Consider the following 19,935-nt stretch of genomic DNA (forward strand, 5'->3'; position numbering starts at 1 on the left):
ATAAATGTGGAGGAGGGTTCAAATGCCTCCATGTTTTTGTGCCTCCATCATGCCTCCATCTCTCTCCATCATTTTCAAAGTTCAAACAGTCGATCCGAACCGCTCAACCTAACCTCCATACTAAAATATGTTTGGAGACCAAATTTTATATTTTTAGGAATTTTTTTACTATTATTTTAGATAGGTACAAAAATACTGTTTTTAGATGGTTCAGATTTACTGATTTTGTACCTATCTAAAAAAATAGTAAAAAAATTCCTAAAAATATAAAATTTGGTCTCCAAACATATTTTAGTATGGAGGTTAGGTTGAGCGGTTCGGATCGACTGTTTGAACTTTGAAAATGATAGAGAGAGATGGAGGCATGATGGAGGCACAAAAACATGGAGGCATTTGAACCCTCCTCATAAATGTGTTACTTACATGTACATGTATGCGCTAAGAAAAAATAATTTTGATTAATCGGCTGCATATCGATTAATCGCTTGGCGGTACCCCATCCATCCGACGACCGCATACAGTTATTTATAGCACTGGATCCACCTGGTTCCATGCGTTATCGGTCAATTTTGACTTAAATCCAAGGGTGTAAACGGATAAAATATTATCCAATTTCGTCCGAATCCATAAAATTACTTAAATTATCTGATACTTATCCGTATCCGTAACCGAAAAATTATAGCAGATAAAGATACAGTTAGATTTTTAACTATCCGTATTTGACCGTTTACATCTCCAAACTACAACAAATGTACTCTATATTCTTAAATTGATTTATTAAATTACATATTCATATTAATAATTTATTAACTGCATATACATATATATATTTCAATGAATAATATAACACTATTACATAATTAGTGACTAATGTTTTGATAATATAATATATGTTTTGTAATCAACAAACTTATTATAAAAATATTGGATCTAATATCCGTATCCATCCGATATCCAATCCGTATCCGTATCTGAAAAATTATAACAGATAAGAATACAGTTTGACCACTATCCGATCTGCATCCGACCGTTTACACACCTACTTAAATGAGTATGGCTAATATAATATCAGTGTCATTTCAGTCTATATAACACCAACTCCAAAACCTATCAAATCGGGTTCAAATGGTGAATCCAAACCGTTCAAACCAATTTACTTTATGAGTGATACGTTTACATGCAAACTTTTTATATTTTCGAGTTATTTTAGTATCAAATCAAGCGGCAAAAAAATTAAAAAATGAATGTATTAAAATTAACTTAAAAACTCAAACATTTGACTACTTGACTTGATATCAAATAAACTCAAAAACTTATAAATTTTACATGTAAACGCACAACTAATGAAGTAGGTCGGTTTGAACGGTTTGGATTCACCATTTGAACTCGATTTGATAGGTTTTGGAGTTTGTGTTATATAGACTGAAATAACACTGATGTTATATTAGCCATACTCTACTTAAATATGTTACATGGAATTTTCTACAGAGAATCCGACTTGGGAAATTAAAGGTTCAATTACCTTAGTGCCACGGCTAGCTCATTACTTTCTATACGACACGTGTACGGAAAATGACGCCATTGAATCTTGATGGTTATCACATTTGATCTAGTGTGGCGCTCCACAAATAACTTTATTATGTGTTTTTCTCGTTATTTTGTCCCATACTTTTACTATGGCTTGCCACTACATACTATTTTAAAATTTAAATGACAATCTTGATACTGATCGACTAGAATTAAATATATACCAAATCTAATCTTTAATTTCAGTTGTTGGCTTAATTTATAATAAGTTCCGCTTTGCATTTCAATGTTCCCCTACAATTAACTCCAGCTCCATTTAACATATAATTCGTAATTCAAAATATATCATTATGAATTGTGTTTATTATTAAAATATTAATCCCCCAACAACTTCCAAAAATGAGCTACAGCATAGGAAAACAAAAAAAAGTCACATACTGATCAGTAAAAGTATCGTTCCAGCTTCCAACAACCCACTATAAAACAAAGTGAGATAACCGCCTAATTGCACCCACTAAAAAAAGAAAAAGAAAAAATCATTTTTATAAGAAATCAAGAATAATAAGCAATTCTCAACACATGACAGAGATTGCTATGAATTCGTATCCTCTGCATTAACTCAAAAAAGAATCTTTTGAGTTAGATGCATCTGGACCATTTTAACTGCTTTAAGATTCGTACGGACTAGATCAACATTAATATTAAGGAGATCTGAATTATAGTTTGTGGTCGGATTGACTCTGTTTAAAATTAGACGGCCTAGATGTGTTAACTCAAAAGATGCTATTTTGAGTTAATGCAGACGATGCCAACTCGATTGCTACCCAGTAGTCAGCATTTTGTAGAACCATATTCTCTGTGGTACTGTACAGTTGGGTTTACCATTTTATGATTTATATATATTCTCAATCGGATTAAACTCAATTCGGTGTCTATTTAAACTGTAGGAGTCCCCTTTAAGATTGGTGTCAGATTAGAAGAATGATCTGGATCCACTAACTCTATGAAAGATACGATTCCGCATTTTGTTCATAATCATGCCTCCTATTAATGTAGAACAAATCTTTTTTTTTAAATCATGAGTTTGAGATCAAGTCACCAACACACTTTTAAACTCCTATGTATGTTATAGAAGATTTCTCCACTTTGTGGGTTTCGAATCCATGACTTACCACATGGAAGCTATGTGTCTTTACCACTTGATCAAAGATAGGTTCATGCTAATGTGAAACAAATCTAAGAACAAAAATTCATATTTACTTGCAAATTATCATAATAATTGTATGCAGGTCACAAATAAATATGGAGATCATGTTAAACGGTTCAGATCAACTAATTGAACTTTTAAAATATAAATAAGGATGTAAGGCATTATTAGAGCACAAAAATAATGAAACATTTTAACCTTACTTCTAACTTTAGGTCTCTTTCTCGTTATTTTGTCTCCATATTTTAACTATAGCTTGCCTGCCTCCAGGGGCAGAGGTAAGAAGAATTAATGGGGGTCAATTGATCTCCATTTTTTTTTTGTATTTATACATAATTTTGTATGTAATTTAGAGTAAAACGTCACGTTACAGTAAAATTGACCCCCATTCTATACACGAAAATTTTATATGTATGAAAAATGACGCCATTGAATCTGGATGGTTATTTCATTTTATCTAGTGTGGCGCTCCACAAACAACTTTAGGCCTCTTTCTAGTTATTTTGTCCCCATGTTTTAACTATAGCTTGCCTGCCTCCAGGTAGAGTTGTGCTGTCGGGTACGGGCCGGGCGGGCACGGGCACGGGCATGGGTATCACGGGTAGACGGGTATCTCGGGCCGGGCATCCCGAGTTTTTTTTTTCAAAAACCGTGCCCTGCCCGTCCTATACCCGTGCCCTTTGTACCCTTGAGGGGTAGGGCGGTCCGGTCCAGTTTTTTTTTCTGTTTTTTTTAACAGTGTCGTATAAATATTATTACTTGTTTATAATTCGACTTTTAAAATCTGAATAGTTCAATATCAAATAGTATATATATATACATAAAATTATCAAGTCACATCTTTATAATTTCTAAATAAATAAAATTTGTAACTTATATATAAAAATTATTCTTGCGAAAATTTGTATGTTTATTCGGCTAAGTACAAATGTATTTATTTATTTCTTTACACGAGTCATTTTATTTTATTTTCAAATTCTCATTCTAATTATATAGTTTCATAATTTATTTATATCTCAAAATTTTTAGTTTACATTTTAAATTGATAATATATTTTCTAAACGTTAATTTTAAATTGATAATATATTTTGTAAACGTTCATTTATTTTCAATAGGTTAGATAAAATATAAATAAAAATATCTTAAATCAATTACTTTAAAACAATAAAATAAAAATAAAAATATCTTAAATCAATTACTTTAAAATAATAAAATATAAATAAAAAATTTCTTAAATCAATTACTTTAAAAATAATTATGAATTATTTTAAAATAATAGATTAAAAAATAAAAGTTACCCTCCTCCTTTATTCTGGGCTTGGGACCGACTATGTAAAATAACATAGGCGGAGTTCTAACTTTTTTTTTTGTTAGTAATTCTTCTTTAAAATGAATAATTTAAAAACTAATTGAAATGTTTAGAAATTTATAATTTAAAAAATAACCATAAAGATTAAAAGAGGTTAGAAATTTATACCGACACTGCCTATCTAGAAGTTCTCATTCCTATACCATTCTTCACTCTCTTCCGCACCGTCTGAATCCGAATTAGCCTCGTGCCACACCTCGGTACCGCTTTCTTCAGTGTTGACTTCGGATGATGATGCTTAAGGCACATGTTGCTTGCGCTCTTCAGCTTGAATTCAATCTTTCAAGCACACAAGTCTCTCAAAAACATTTGCACCCAACTTACTGCGTTTATCGGAGAGGATCCTGTTCGCCGAACTAAAACAACTTTCAGAAGGGACGGTTGACACGGGCACGGCAAATACGTCACGAGCCATCATCGCCAGTGTTGGAAAGGCCCTTTGATGCCTCCTCCACCATGCCATGACGTTAAGTCCATATATCGGTCCAATGCCCGGTAATACAAGAGTACCCAAGTCCATGTTTACCAGCAGTCCATATATCGGATGTAATTGAGACCTTATTGTTTTGGTATGCAAATGTAGCTCGTAGATCATATTTTTTTAGAGGTAAACTGTTTTTTTATTTCACTAACCATCTTTCTATGATGGATCCTCTTGTACATTGGTTGACCTAACCCGAATGCATAACCGGGAAAAACTCATGCAACTACCCATACTTATTTGTTGTTCTTTATGGGTAATGTACCGGACCAATTCACTAAGCATTTTTTTATTCATTGAATTTTGGATTGGTTCTGGTACCATCCGCGTTCATAAGGGTTTGGATTTATCTCGGTTCAGCCTTTTTCATTGGAACCTCACCCTTTCTTTCGTGCATTTCGGCATGTCTCTTAAAGCTAGTCATACCACTACTTTGTTTATACTCAAAAATTTTAGTGCAACCTTTTACCTTACATTCTAGAAATTGCATAATATCCTTTTTATCTCTGGTAATGTCATAAAATCTCGCCCACGGTTGATTGTATTCGGGAGGAGGTCTTTCTCTTCTAGTCTTCTTTCCTGCTGGTTCTTGTGGCGGGACACTTGTCGAAGGAGGGACAACTTCTTCTTGAATTTCAGGTTCACCTGTCGAAGGAGTACCTCCTACAGGAGCAGTGTCAGTGAATTGACTCGATGCTACAAAAGAAGAGCCCATGCCTCCATATGTATACGGTGGTGTCGGTTGAAGTGTTTCTTGTGGAATGAATACGTTTGGATCGTTTGAAGTATAATACAGTAGCGGTGCACTCATTTGTGGGGGTTGTTGATAATTTGTTTGGAGAATTTGGTCCCTTCTTTGATAATCTTGTGGATAATTTAGTGGATAATTAGGTGGTGGCATTTGGGAGGAAGAACTATCAAGATAATTAGGTGGATAATTTTGTGGATAATTAGATCGTGGCATATCGGGGCCAAAAAGTGAGGCCGACAATCTCGAGGCAAAATCTTCATCTGAGTTGCGATGAGGAGTTGTCATTTTTTAAACCTATTCAAAAAAATAAACATAAATTACTTAACATATTTTTAAAAATAAATATAACCTATTTTTTTAAAAATAAAAACATAATTTAAAAAACAGAAATTAAAAAACACAATTTAAAAACAGAATTTAAAAAATAGAAATTAAAAAACAGAATTTAAAAAACAGAAATTAAAAAACAGAAATTAAAAAACAGAATTAAAAAAAAAGAATTTAAAAAACAGAAATTAAAAAACAGAATTTAAAAAAAAAAAATTAAAAAACAGAAATAAAAACAGAAATTAAAAAACAGAAATTAAAAAACAGAATTTAAAAAACAGAATTTAAAAAACAGAAATTAAAAAACAGAAATTAAAAAACAGAAATAAAAACAGAAATTCAATCTAATTTATTCAAAAATAAATCTAACATTTTCAAAAATAAATCTAACCTATTCAAAATAAATCTAACCTATTTAAAAATAAATCTAACATTTTCAAAAATAAATCTAACATTTTCAAAAATAAATCTAATCTATTTAAAAATAAATCTAACATTTACAAAAATAAATCTAAAAAACAGAATTTAAAAAACAGAATTTAAAAAACAGAAATTAAAAAATAGATATTAAAAAACAAAAATTAAAAAACAGAAATAAAAACAGAATTTAAAAAACAAAAATTAAATCTAATTTATTCAAAAATAAATCTAACCTATTTTTTTAACCTATTAAAAATAAATCCGAATTTCAAAAATAAAATCTAACATCAAAACAAATCTAATTACTTCACATCTAACAAATCTAACATAAACTAAATAAATCTAACAAATCTAATTACTTAACAAATTTAACAAATCTAACATAAAATAAATCTAACAAATCTAATTACTTAACATCCAATAAATCTAGCATAAACTAAATTTACTCTACAAAAATAAATTAATCTAACATGAAATAAATGTAACCTTTAAATCTCGCGGAAAAATCTTGCGGGAGGTGCCGAACTTCGTAATTTTGATACATTCGTAATTCCGTTTGTGTATTTGTAGAAGGAATTAAATTTACAACTATATATTTTTTTTAAACAATAAATTTAAAATTTGAGATTGAGAGAATGAGATAATATAGATATTGAGTATTTGAGAATTGAGATGGAGATGTGAAAATGAAGGGAGGAAGAGAGGGGTATTTAAAGAGATTTGATTGGAAGGATGAAATTTAAATTTTAAAAGAAAAACGAAAAAAAATATATTAAAACAGATCCGATCGGTCCGGTTCGGGCACGGGTGGGTCCGGCCGGTCGGGTTCGATGTGACCGGTCCGGATGGGACTTGAACCGGGGGGATTTTTGAAAATTTTGAAATTCAAATTTTAAACGGGTCGGGTAGGGTGCAACAGGTATACGGGTACGGGTACATGGGCACGGGCACGACGGGCACGGGTATGGTCGGGTACGGGTATAATTCTGTCCGGATATGGTCAGGTTTTCGCCAAAAAAACAGTGACCGGCCCGTTTTTTGCCCGTACCCGTTTACCCGACCTATACCCGGGCTCGGACACGGGTACCCCGGGCATAGGGCACGGGCTGCCCTAGACGGGTTTAATCAATCCACTACCTCCAGGGCAGAGGTAAGAAGAATTAATGGGGTCATTTGATCCCCATTTATTTTAATATTTTTTGTATTTATACATGAATTTGTATGTAATTTAGAGTAAAACGTCACGTTACAGTAAAATTGATCTCCATTCTATACATGAAAATTTTATATGATTGACCTCTATATATTTTTGACCTCATAGTTCGAAAATCTATCTACATACTATTTTAAAATTTAAATGACAATCTTGATACTCATCTGACTAGAATTAAATACATACCAAATCTAATCTTTAATTTCAGTTGTTGGCTTCATTTATAATAAGTTCCGCTTTGCATTTCAATGTGCTCCTACAATTAACTCCAGCTCCATTTAACATATAATTCGTAATTCAAAATATATCATTATGAATTGTGTTTATTATTAAAATATTAATCCCCAAACAACTTTAAAAAATGAGCTGTCTGATCATACATTATACCATAGTCACAAGATTCGTAAATTAAATCCGAATAATTCATTTTTTTTAGTGATGTCGAACCAAACGCCGAATTATTTGGTTAACCGAGCTTTGGCCAAATTAAACCCTAGTAATTTATGAATTTTTTCCGAATTTTACGAATTATTTGCAAATTTTTCCCATAATTTTTTTTTGGGTTTTTTTTTTGTTTTGCTTTCTTACATGATTGAAATCTCTGATTCGAATAATTTCAAATCATTCTTAAATTATATCTGAATTATTTTCGAATCATAAAATTTTTGACATCGCCCAACCAAATTCAAATAATTTATTTGTTGATATGCATTATACATAGGAAACAAGCAAAAACAACCTACATCGATGCATGCATTTCTCGGTCTGTCGGTCACATAACACTTCATATTTCATAGGGATGTACCTACGAGTCCGTATCCGCCCAGGTACCTAAGGTGCAATTTATAAAAATGGACGGTCCAGATTAATTCCATCCAGGCTAAACTCAATCCGGTAGCTGTTGAGGACCTTGAGGCTATAGGGGAGCTGCTTTGAGATTCGTGCCAAGTGAAATGAATGGTTCAGATTCAGCACTTGCACCTCAGGTACCTGGGGTGATGCGGATTCTGTACCTACCCAGTCTAACCAAAATCAGAAAACAAAAAAAAAGTCACATTCTGAGTAAAAGTGAGTACCGTTCCAAGTTCCAACTTCCAACAACCCACTAGAAAACAAAGTGAGATAACCACCAAATTACACCCACTAAAAAAAGAAAAAATCATTTATATAAGAAATCAAGAATGATAAGCAATTCTCAACACACGACAGAGATTGCTATGAATTCGTATCCTTTGCATTAACTCAAAAAAGAATATTTTGAGTTGATATATCTGGATAATTTGATCTGCTTTAAGATTCGTGCAGATTAGATCAACGCTAATATTAAGGCGCCTCTGAATTATAGTTTGTGGTTAGATTGACTCCATTTAAAATCAGACGACCTAGATGTGTTAATTAACTCAAAAGAGTAATAATCTTTTGAGTTAATGCAGACGATGTGAACTCGGTTCCTATCCAGTAGTTAGCATTGTGGAACCATATTCTATGTGGTACTGTACAATTTGGATTTACAATTTTACGATCTATATTTATTCTCAGTCGGATCAAATTCAATTTGGTGTCTATTTAGACTGTAGGAATCCCCTTTAAGATTGGTGTTAGATTAAAAGAACGATCTGGATCCACTAACTCTATGGAAGATACGATTCTGCACTTTGTTCACTATCAGGCCTCTTACTAATGTAAAACATTTTTTTTTTGAAATCATGGGTTAGAGGGCAAGCCACCAGACACACTTTTAAACTCCTATGTATATTATAGAAGATTTCTCCACTTTGTGGGTTTCGAGCCCATGACTTACCACATGAAAGTCATGTGTCTTTGCCACTAGATCAAATACATATTCCAACTAATATAGAACAAATCTAAGAACAAAATCCATATTTACTAGCAAATTATCATAATAATTGTATGCACTTCTCAAATAAATATGGAGATCATGTTAAACAGTTCAAATCAACTGATTAAACTTTAAAAATATAAATAAGAATGTGAGGCATTATTAAGGAAAAAAAAATAATGGAACATTTTAACTATATCTACTTCTAACTTGTATATAGGCATAGTGGAGGTGTTCTGTGTTAGGATCTTTTGTAAATAACTTTTCTATATCAATATATTGTTAACCTAAAAAAAAAAAACTCTACTCCTAACTTACGGCCATTTTTATTAATATCCCTTAAAAAAAAAAAAATTTTAAAAATAGCCCTGTGTAAATTTTTTTTTATACTTGCCCTGACCGCCTGGGCTTCGGGCGGCCCAAAATACAAATGAACTGCCCCACCCACTGGCGCCCCATATGCTCTATGAGCCGCCCCACCCACTGGCGCCCCATATGCCCTATGAGCTGCCCCCCCCAGTGGCGCCCCACTACCCATTAATAATCCCCAACAGACCCGCCCCCTCCCTCTCCCTTCTGTGTTCCACCCGTCCCGAACCAAACCCAAAGAAAACCCTAGCCCCCGCCCTGCCCCCTAGCCCCGTCGGCCGGCCACCTTTGCCACTACCACCCTAACCGCCGCCCTAGCTCCGCACCACGCACCTCTACCTCGCACGACGCCCGGCCTCGATTCGCTTCTCCCTCGATTGAACAAGTAAGTTTTATTTATTTTGATTCGATTAGAGTTTAGGTTTTGGATTAAATGTGATTAAATTGTCTAATGTGATTCGGTTTGATTCGATTCGATGTTTAGGGTTAAATGTGAGTAATTAGTTGAATTAATTGAATTGGTCGAATTTCACGAATTGTGAGAATTATGGGTTATTTATAAATGCTATTAAATTGTGGGAATTGCGAGATTATAAATTGTGGAAATTGTGAGATTAAATTGTGGAAAATAGTAAACATGCAATGACATGCTTGAATTGGATGCTTGAATTGCTTGAATGCTCGAATTTAGGATTATGATTTATGATAAAATTGGTTGAATGTGATATGGTTCAATTTAGGGTTTATGGTTGTTAATTGTGAATTGCTTTAAAAATTTAGGATTTAGGGTTTAGTTTAGGGTTTATTTTTATGCATATTTGGTTTAGTTTAGTTTAGGGTTTAATTTAGGATTTAGGGTTTAGTTTAGGCTTTAAAAATTGGTTGAATGTGATAGTTCATGAAAAACATGTATATATCAATACAAAATAATTTGAACTAAAACTAATTATTTTGAAGTATATCAATATTTGTTTAAAGATGACATATATATTTTTTTATTGTAAGTAAATTGCATGTATATCTCATTTTTTTAATTTTAAAATTTAGGTCTGCAAATATTTTGTGCGGTTTAAAATTTCAAAGAATTACATGTATATCAAAATTGTGGACCATGCAAAAACAGTGATTTTCAATAAATCTAAAAAAAGTAAACCCAAAATAATTGTATGTAATTAAATTGCATGTATATGATTTTCAATAAATCTAAAAAAAGTAAACCCAAAATTGTAAGTAAATTGCATGTACATGCATTTTTAATATATTATTAGTAATATATATTATTAGTATTTTATTATTAGTAATAGTTATTAATATATAATTATTTAATAAATATGTTATATTCTTAATATATTAAATAATTATTAGATATTTTATTATTAGTAATAGTTGTGATTGATTAATATATATTTTTTGGCAAATGTAGTATGCCTAGAGTTAGACGGTGGGGAGTACGAGCTGAGCCTGCAGCGGGTGCAGATGCTGTGGATCCGACTAGAGAGGGCCCGTCGTCGTATGATGATACGACTGGCAGGGGTTTTGAGGATCCGACTGGAGCGGATCCCTCGTCTCGTTATATAGGATCCGACTGGCAGGGGTTTTGGCGATATATAGGATGCCAGATGCTCGAGCACACTGCACCAATCGTGGAGACAGGCGGTTTTGAAGCCCGCCTCGTTGGCATGCTGCGCGATGCTGGGGAGAACATCAATTGGCGGGAGATAAAGTCTGCACCGCGAAATCCGGACTACCAACCAGAGGCCATCTACGGTCACGATATGCTGCAAGCTCCTGCAGGTAATTACAAGTTAATATTAAAAGTACGACACACACAATATTCTTATTTTCGTTGAATTGTTCGTTCTAACTCAGTTAACTTCCAATTATGTAGCTGATGACTCAGGTTGGGCGTTCCACGACTGGGTGTTGAATACCCAAGGATGGGATGCTTATAAAAATAAATACGGAGTTGCAGTAGAGCTTGGCACGGTCAGTCGCCAATTATACCATTATTTGTTGCAGAGTTCTTTGTATGTAGAAAAACTAACATTATTTTAATCTAGGATGGAGCACCTCGTTGGAATGCCGATCCCAGATTTAGCATAGATGAGCTGGCCCCGGCAAATACAGATGCAGAGGTCATTGGCTCCCACAGACCACGATATGGAGTGGAGATGGAGCACGACTTTGAGGCTGGTGGGAGTTCATCTCAGACTGCAGATGGCTTTGTCTCTGCATTATTTGGTGCACCGCCTCCTGCCACGTATGCTGCAAGCTGGGAGCAAGATCCATGGGAGCTGCGTACACAGCCCGCCAATGCAGAGTCAGCTGCTAGATTTGATCCATGGGCAGCCAGGATAGGTACGCAGCACATGTATACGGGGGACGAGGATGAGGATATGGGAGACGATGAGGAGGATTTGGGAGAGGAGGCGTTACGAGATGTGAGTCCGCAGAGGCGCGTGCAGCCGCACAGGCATGGCAAGGGCATAGCGGCTCCTAGGTTGTCTCTATCCGGAAGGAGACGAAGATGATGATTGTAGAGTTTTTGTTTATTGTGATATATTTCTGACTGTAGTATTTTGACTATGGGACTGCTGTATTATATTGGAGCGCATTATGTTGACATTACGTTTTTTTTATTTTATGTTCATGTTGGTATTATGTTGTTTGCACTTTATATTTCTTTATTATAACACAGTTTAATAATACAATTAAAGTTCAACAATACAATTAAAGTTCAACAATATAATTAAAAGCTTAACAGTACACTTCAAGTAATTACATTCAAACTAAGAAATTATATTCAAGTAATTACAATTTATTTATTATTTGCGACCCACACTCCCAGCAGACCGCCTGTGACAGGGGCGGTTTGCTAGGGTCCTGACCGCCTGGGTCACGGGCGGTCCACTAGGGATGCCTATTTATTCGTTTTTCCTCTCTCTCTTCTCACTCCAACATAAGTTTACCTCCCACCTCAAAGGCAGAGAGAAGGGAGAAAGAGCTTGTCACACCCCGCGGCCACGGGTCGTAACAGTCCCCCGCCGTAAGCATACAACGCCGTGTATGCTTACAAGCCTACTCACATTTCAAACCAAACAACAAGCAATTCAAACAAGTTTCTAATATATATATCAGAGTACACAGTCTGGTCAGCATATAATACAACAAAAGTATCTCATCCGGATACCAACCACGAGGCCTACCCTAAATCTATACAACAAAAGATATCTAGGGTCATATACTGGTAAGCTACTAAGGCCTACTACTCTCGTGCCTCTCCGGAATCAGTCGCACCAATACCTGTAAAATGACGGGGAAGGTGGGGGTGAGAATAAATTCTCAGTGCGAATTTGCCACATTTGAATTATTGGACTTGCAATCAAACTCTATATTCAATAATGAAACCCAAACAACAACAATGCAAACAGTTATATAAGAAAACATAAATAACAGAATGATAACAGAATGCCACTACTCGACAACAGTTAATCAACCTGAAACACAGTTTACGGAATTTCCAAGATGAATCTCAAACACAACATATATTTTGGCTTAACTCGATTCCTAACTCAGTTCAGTAGGGCTTGTAGCAACTACAGATGTTCTTTCGAGCTGAACCTTTATCAAACCCACATCTGTAGGGTTACTGACACCTACAGATGGCCAACCGCTGGACCCTTTATCTGACACCCATCTGCAACCGCTTGGCTTAATAGTTTATTAAGGTCTGGTTCAAATCATGTAAAGAAAATCCACTTTAGAATCGTTTCCAATATTCGTCATATTCAATCGACCGTTCAAATGCATTAACACGTAGGAAAATGCTACCGAGCCATAGACGTTACACAAGTCAACCACGATTTCCAATCACACATCTCATAACATAATCACCCTCCCTCGTCCCAACCGGTACTGGGAATATCGAGGGCCGTTCACCTAAGGCCATTTAGGATCCTGGGAATCCAAGTCAGCATACAGCCCGACTTGGCAAATTAATTGGATCCAAGTGCTTAACTTCGTAAATCCATTCACACACATATCAATTCCACTCGTGGTGACTTTAAATCAAAATCATATCACAATAGATCGACATAACCTATAACCATACCAGTATGCAAATCATTCAATTCAGATCAATTCGAGTTTAATTTGATTGGGCTATGCAAATGCTCTACGCAATTCAGTGATGCAATCAATGATATTCAACATGACAAACGAAAACACAGTTTAATTCCTGAAAATAAAGTATCAAACAAGTCCAAGAATCCCGCACCTTAGTATGACGAGCGTACCGCTTAATTTAAGGATCGGACGTCTCGTATTGTCTCGCAAGTTCTTGCTCGACCGAGCCTACACCTATATTATACGTATACTTGGTTTAATTTGGATTCAGTGGTCCATACGTTTACTTAGGGTTTGTACAGTCCTAAATCAATTCTTATGTTTTGGTATCGATTCTTTTCGGTTCTTTCTTTCTTACCAAAATCTCACATAACGGTACACAATTCCATCTAGGCCCTCTAGCCTTATACTATTTCACTTTGGTAACCATCAATCACCGTTTCACTACTTTGGTTCTCGGATCAATTCGATTCACCGTTTGGTTAACCCTAATTTGGTCAAAACCTCAAATCAGCCGTTAAATGTTCTAAAAATTCACGATCAGGAGGCAACCCTACCGATTACAAGTCTAATTGGTCGGGTTAAACAAATCAAATCACGATTATGCCAATTTTTAATTTTGGCACGAAACCCTAGAAATCAGATTTCACAAATCGGAAGAAATCGGGAAAAAGATTGACAAACAAACTAGTAAGAAGTGTAGAGGAACTAGTCCTCGAGCAATTTGAACACAAATCTCGGGTTTAAAACGAGAATCTGAGAAATCGAGAAAATTCGAGGTTTCGAAAGCAAAAAGGAGAGAAAGAAATACCAAATAGAAGGGTTCGGAGAGATCCTCGGCTGCTTTCTCGGTTCCAGACTCGATTTCTCGCAACAATCGGGAGTCTGAAAGAAACGGAAACTCACGGGCTCTTTTCCTTCTCTCTTGGACGAAAATAACTTAAAAATGGGGAAATGATGGAAGAGAGAGAGAGAGAGAAGCTTTGATTTGAGTTTTAGGGCAAAAATTACCCTGAATGCGGATGCCCCCATCCGCACTGCGGGTGGCTTGATCCGCACTCGATACTTAGAAAGTTTTCAGACCAAATTCAAGAAAAATCCGAGCCTAGTGCGGATGAACCCCACCCGCACTGCGGATGGACCCTTACCCGCACTGCGGATGGACCCTTACCCGCACTGCGGATGGACTCCATCCGCACTCACTACTTAGCCGATTTTTTTGGACCAACACAGAATTTTAATGAGTGCGGATGCACCCCACCCGCACTGCGGATGGACCCTTACCCGCACTGCGGATGGACCCTTACCCGCACTGCGGATGGACCCCATCCGCACTGAGCCTATAATGTTCTGAAATCTCGAAATTTCGACGCGATTTCAATTCACAATTAACTTACTTATTTAGGGAAACCTTAATTAAGGTTTAAACTTCCATTTTATTAACACAATTAACTTGATTCTTTCTTTTAAATCATTTTAATTTAATTGTAAAAATTTCGTAACGTAACATTTCTCCCCCCCTTAGAATAAAGTTCAGTCCTCTGAACTAAATTGCGTACCTGATTCGTTGAATAGTTCCGGGTACTTCTCACGAATGGTTTCCTCATGTTCCCATGTTGCTTCCTTAGTCGAATGGCGTCCCCATTTGACCAGGACAAGCTTAATCGTCTTGCTCCGTAGTTGCTGTTCTTTTCGGTCCAATATCTGCATTGGCTCTTCTTGATAGGACAAGTCACCTTGGACATGCAGGTCCGAGTGATTAATGCAATGAGATGGATCTCGTACGTATCGGCGCAATTGTGACACATGAAACACCGGATGAACCCGGTCCAATGCTGGTGGCAATGCAAGCTCATATGCCACCGGTCCCATTCGCCTCAAAATCTGAAACGGTCCAATGTATCTAGGACTCAACTTGCCTGATACGCCAAATCGGTGTACACCCCTGACGGGTGAAACTCGAAGCCACACGTGATCCCCTTCTTGAAACTCCAACGGTCTTCTATGCACATCTGCATATTTCTTTTGTCGCTCTTGGGCCGACTTAAGCCGACTCAAAACGACTTTCGTCTTTTCGGCAATCTCTTCCAGCATCTGAGGCCCGGTAGGTGAATACGTACCTGCGGGTCCCCACCACAGCGGTGTGCGACACTGCTGTCCCGTAAGTGCCTCTTGTGGTGACATTCCAATGCTCGAATGGTAGCTATTGTTGTACGCAAACTCTACCAAGTACAAATGGTTGATCCAAGATTCTCGGAAACTCAAAGCACAGGATCGAAGGATGTCCTCCAATGTTTGTATGGTTCGTTCGGATTGACCGTCGGTTTGCGGATGATGGGCTGTACTGAATCTCAGTTTCGTGCCCATGGCTTCTTGAAAGCTTCCCCAAAAGTGAGATGTAAATCGAGTGTCTCGGTCGGAGACAATGTGTCGCGAACATCCGTGGTATTTAAACTGGTATTGCAGGAACAAATCGGCTAGCTCTCTTCCGGATGTCTCGATCCGGAGTGGAATGAAGTGTGCAATCTTCGTCAACCGATCCACTATCACCCATATGGCATCATATCGTCCAACGGTTCTCGGAAATCCAGTCACGAAGTCCATAGTGATAGACTCGAATTTCCGCATGGGTATCTCCAAAGGTCTTAGTAAGCCCGCCCTCTTCCGTCTATCTGCCTTAACTTGCTGACAGACCTGACATTTCTCCACATAGTTTTGCACGTTCCTTTTCATCTTTGGCCACCAGAAATATCGCTTTAGATCTTGATACATCTTGACTTCACCAGGGTGAATGGTATACCCCGAGTCATGTGCTTCTGACAGAATCAGATTCTTCAGTTCTGAGACATTCGGAACGCATATGCGGTCATGGAACCGCAGAATACCATCTTCGTGGAGTTGAAATGGCGAGTCTGCCTTTGACTCGAAATGTTGTCGGAATTTCTGGCACTTTGGGTCCTCTTGTTGTGCTGCTCGAATCTGCTCGTGTAACTCTGGTCGAACCTCGACCGCAGCCAAGATAATCGAGGCAACTGTAGCTGTACCTGCACTATTGCTCGCTCCAATCAATCGAGATGAGGTTTCCAATGCAAACTCACGGGATGCACCCACGTGCAGATTCATTCTTCTCATTTCTTCGAGGAGGTGTGTCTCGCTGGTGATAATCGATGCCAGATTGATCTGACTCTTCCTGCTTAGCGCATCTGCTACCACGTTTGCCTTTCCGGCATGATACTGGATATCCAGATCGTAGTCCTTCATCAGCTCCAACCATCTCCTCTGCCTCAAATTCAACTCCCTTTGAGTGAAGATATACTTCAAGCTTTGGTGATCCGTGAAGATACGGCACTTCACTCCATACAGGTAATGCCGCCAAATCTTTAAAGCGAAGATCACTGCAGCTAGCTCCAGATCATGGGTCGGATAATTCTGTTCGTGTGATCGTAACTGCCGAGAAGCATATGCTATAACATGGTCCTTCTGCATCAATACACATCCCAAACCAGATCCGGATGCGTCGGTGTAGACGGTATACTCCTCGTCGGTGATGGGCATGGCAAGAACCGGTGCAGTTACCAACCGACTCTTCAACTCCTCAAAACTTTGATCTTGAGTGGCACCCCACTCGAACTTCACACCTTTATGCAAAAGCTTCGTAAGGGGAGCAGCTAACTGTGAGAATCCAAGTACGAACCTTCTATAATATCCGGCTAGCCCCAGAAAACTGCGAATCTCCGTAACTGTTTCTGGCCTCTTCCAATCGGTCACCGCCCGAATCTTTTCTGAATCCACGGCCAACCCTTCACCTGATATCACGTGCCCAAGGAAGACCACTTTCTCAAGCCAGAACTCACACTTCGAAAACTTTGCGAATAGTTGATGATCCCTCAATCTCTGTAACACTATCCGCAGATGTACCTCATGCTCCTCACGTGACCTTGAATATATCAGGATGTCATCGATGAACACCACCACAGTTGAATCCAATAGGTCGTGAAACACTCGCTGCATCATGTCCATAAATGCAGCCGGAGCGTTCGTTAGCCCGAACGGCATCACCATATATTCGTAATGCCCATAGCGCGTTCGGAAGGCTGTCTTTTCCACATCAGTCGGACGTATTCTCAGCTGGTGGTACCCCGTTCTCAAGTCTATCTTGGAGTAGATCGAAGATCCTTGCAGCTGATCAAACAAGTCATCGATTCGGGGTAACGGGTATCTATTCTTGACGGTCACCTTGTTCAATTCACGGTAGTCGATACATAACCGCAAGGTACCATCCTTCTTCTTCACAAACAGCACCGGAGCACCCCATGGAGATGTGCTCGGTCTAATAAACCCGCTTTCCAACATCTCTTCTAATTGGGCCTTGAGTTCCTTCAATTCTGCAGGAGCCATACGATACGGACTCTTTGAAATTGGTGTCGTACCTGGTACCACTTCTATGCCAAACTCCACTTCTCGTTCCGGTGGTAATCCGACTATTTCTTCCGGAAACACATCCACGAACTCCGACACCACTGGAATCGTATTCATCTCAGGAACTTCCGTATCAGTGTACACTATTGCTGCCAGATATGCAGTGCACCCTGAATCGATCAGGTGCCTAACTTCCACAGCCGAGATGCACGGTATCAACCCTCCAACCTTCCTACAGTTCAGCATGCACGACATACCACCTTTTGCGGTCACAAAACAAATCCTGCGGTGCGGACAGTCGATCGTTGCGGCATGTCTTGTTAACCAATCCATCCCCAATAGAACGTCGTAACCCGTGATCTCCATAACCAACAGGTCTATCTCGAGATCCCTTCCATCAACTCTGACTTTTCGGTTTCGGCATATGGTTATTTTTCGGTCAGTCGAACCGAAAGGGGTTTGGACACTCAGGACTTGGTTATTGGTTTCAGTTGACCAGTTATACTTTTCTACCCAAGCCTTCGATACAATGGAATGGCTACACCCAGTATCTATCAAACAATAGGCACTCTCATCCGAGATAGAAAGTATACCTGTCATCACATCAGCTCGAGAATCAGATGGTTGCGAGCCTTCACCTTCCTCCAGAGCCCTCGTTGCGTCATATGCAACATCTGCTATGCCGAGTGCGTGGGCAGCCACTCGACCTCCAATCCTGCCTCCGCTGGTCTGTGACGCACCTCGACCACGGAATGGTGGTCTACCAGATCCACGTCCCATGGGCCCTCTGCCACCGCCGTTCCTCTGGAACCCTAGTGCCGCATTCGGGCACTCTCTTGCCCAATGCTCCATGCTGCCGCAGGTGTAACACGCTTGGTTGCGGCGTCTGCAATCGATCTCAGAGTGTGCTTGGTTGCATGAACGGCACCACACAGAAACGAAGCCCGGCCGGAGTACCGGTGCTGCTATCTGCCTCGGAGGGGGTCTAGGTGCCATAAACTGTCTCGGGGGTGGTCTAGCTGTCGACGGTCCTCCCCTTGACCTAAACCGTCGGTTTTGGTCCTCCCTCTGCTTGACATTCCTCTCTGTCATCTCTGACCTCCTTCTCTTGCTGTGCAACTCCACTTGCTCAGCGTGATCCATCATGGCCTGCAACTCAGTAGCCATAGGGGTATCCACAATCATCGATATCCCTCCATCCAGTCCATCCAGGTACTGCCTATGGTATCTCACCACATCAGTCTGCACATCAATCGCGTACCTGGACAAGGCAAGGAACTCATTGTTATACTCCGCCACTGCTCGCCCACTCTGCTTTAAGTCTAGGAACTTCCTCCGCAGCGCCTCTCGCTGGATGTTACTCAAAAACCGTCGAGTGAACTGCAGTTCAAACCACTCCCACGGAATCTTGGCCTCCTCCCCGACATAACTACGTCGGGCTCCATCCCACCAGAACCTCGCACCCTCCTCTAACTGCTGCTCTGCCAGCTCCACCATATCTTGTTCTGGTGCTCTACATAGAACTAGCTTCGCACTCACGCTCGCGAGCCATTCTTCAGCAGCGGCATACTCACCAGTGCCATTAAACCGAGGTGGATTAAGGCGCATAAAGGAGTCGTATAACCTCCTAAAATCTTCCGGACCTCCTCGGGGAGCCTCCGGTGCCACCTCACGTCTTTCTGCTTGGTGACCTCTCTCGTAAGCCGCGATCAACCTATCGTCTAGATCTCGGTCCCGGTTCTGCGCACCTCCAGGTCCAAGATCAACTCTCTGGACCTCAGGCCCTGCAGATCCGGCCTCGCTCGCATGAATGATCGGTTCGTTCAGTGGGTTCCTGGTTCTAGGTCGTCCCCTACCTCGACGTCCTTCCATAATTCTTAAATAAGA

The 19,935-nt window shown here is 38.7% G+C and overlaps 1 protein-coding gene across 1 annotated transcript; it reads right to left on the reverse strand.

Moving 5' to 3' along the window:
• Positions 1 to 4,930: 4,930 nt before the first annotated feature.
• Positions 4,931 to 19,656, reverse strand: LOC144547409 (uncharacterized). Its single transcript, XM_078296054.1, has 6 exons — positions 19,282 to 19,656; positions 18,642 to 18,777; positions 17,981 to 18,218; positions 16,849 to 17,752; positions 15,900 to 15,996; positions 4,931 to 5,280 (listed from the first exon to the last, which is right to left on the reverse strand). The coding sequence occupies exons 1-6, from the start codon at positions 19,654 to 19,656 to the stop codon at positions 4,931 to 4,933; spliced, it is 2,100 nt and encodes a 699-aa protein (XP_078152180.1).
• Positions 19,657 to 19,935: the final 279 nt, after the last annotated feature.

Source organism: Carex rostrata, chromosome 2 (genome assembly GCF_964058835.1).
Source record: "Carex rostrata chromosome 2, lpCarRost1.2, whole genome shotgun sequence".
Taxonomy (NCBI): Eukaryota; Viridiplantae; Streptophyta; class Magnoliopsida; order Poales; family Cyperaceae; genus Carex; species Carex rostrata.

Bases quoted from the DNA above. Each gene is read 5' to 3' on its own strand.
- LOC144547409 (XM_078296054.1), bottom strand. From the start codon at position 19,656: ATGCGCCTTAATCCACCTCGGTTTAATGGCACTGGTGAGTATGCCGCT. The intron at 18,778-19,281 runs GTGAGATACCAT...GGTGCGTCACAG, and splicing joins TTGATGTGCAGACTGATGTG to ACCAGCGGAGGCAGGATTGG. The intron at 17,753-17,980 runs GTTGGAAAGCGG...CCACCAGCTGAG, and splicing joins AAGGCCCAATTAGAAGAGAT to AATACGTCCGACTGATGTGG.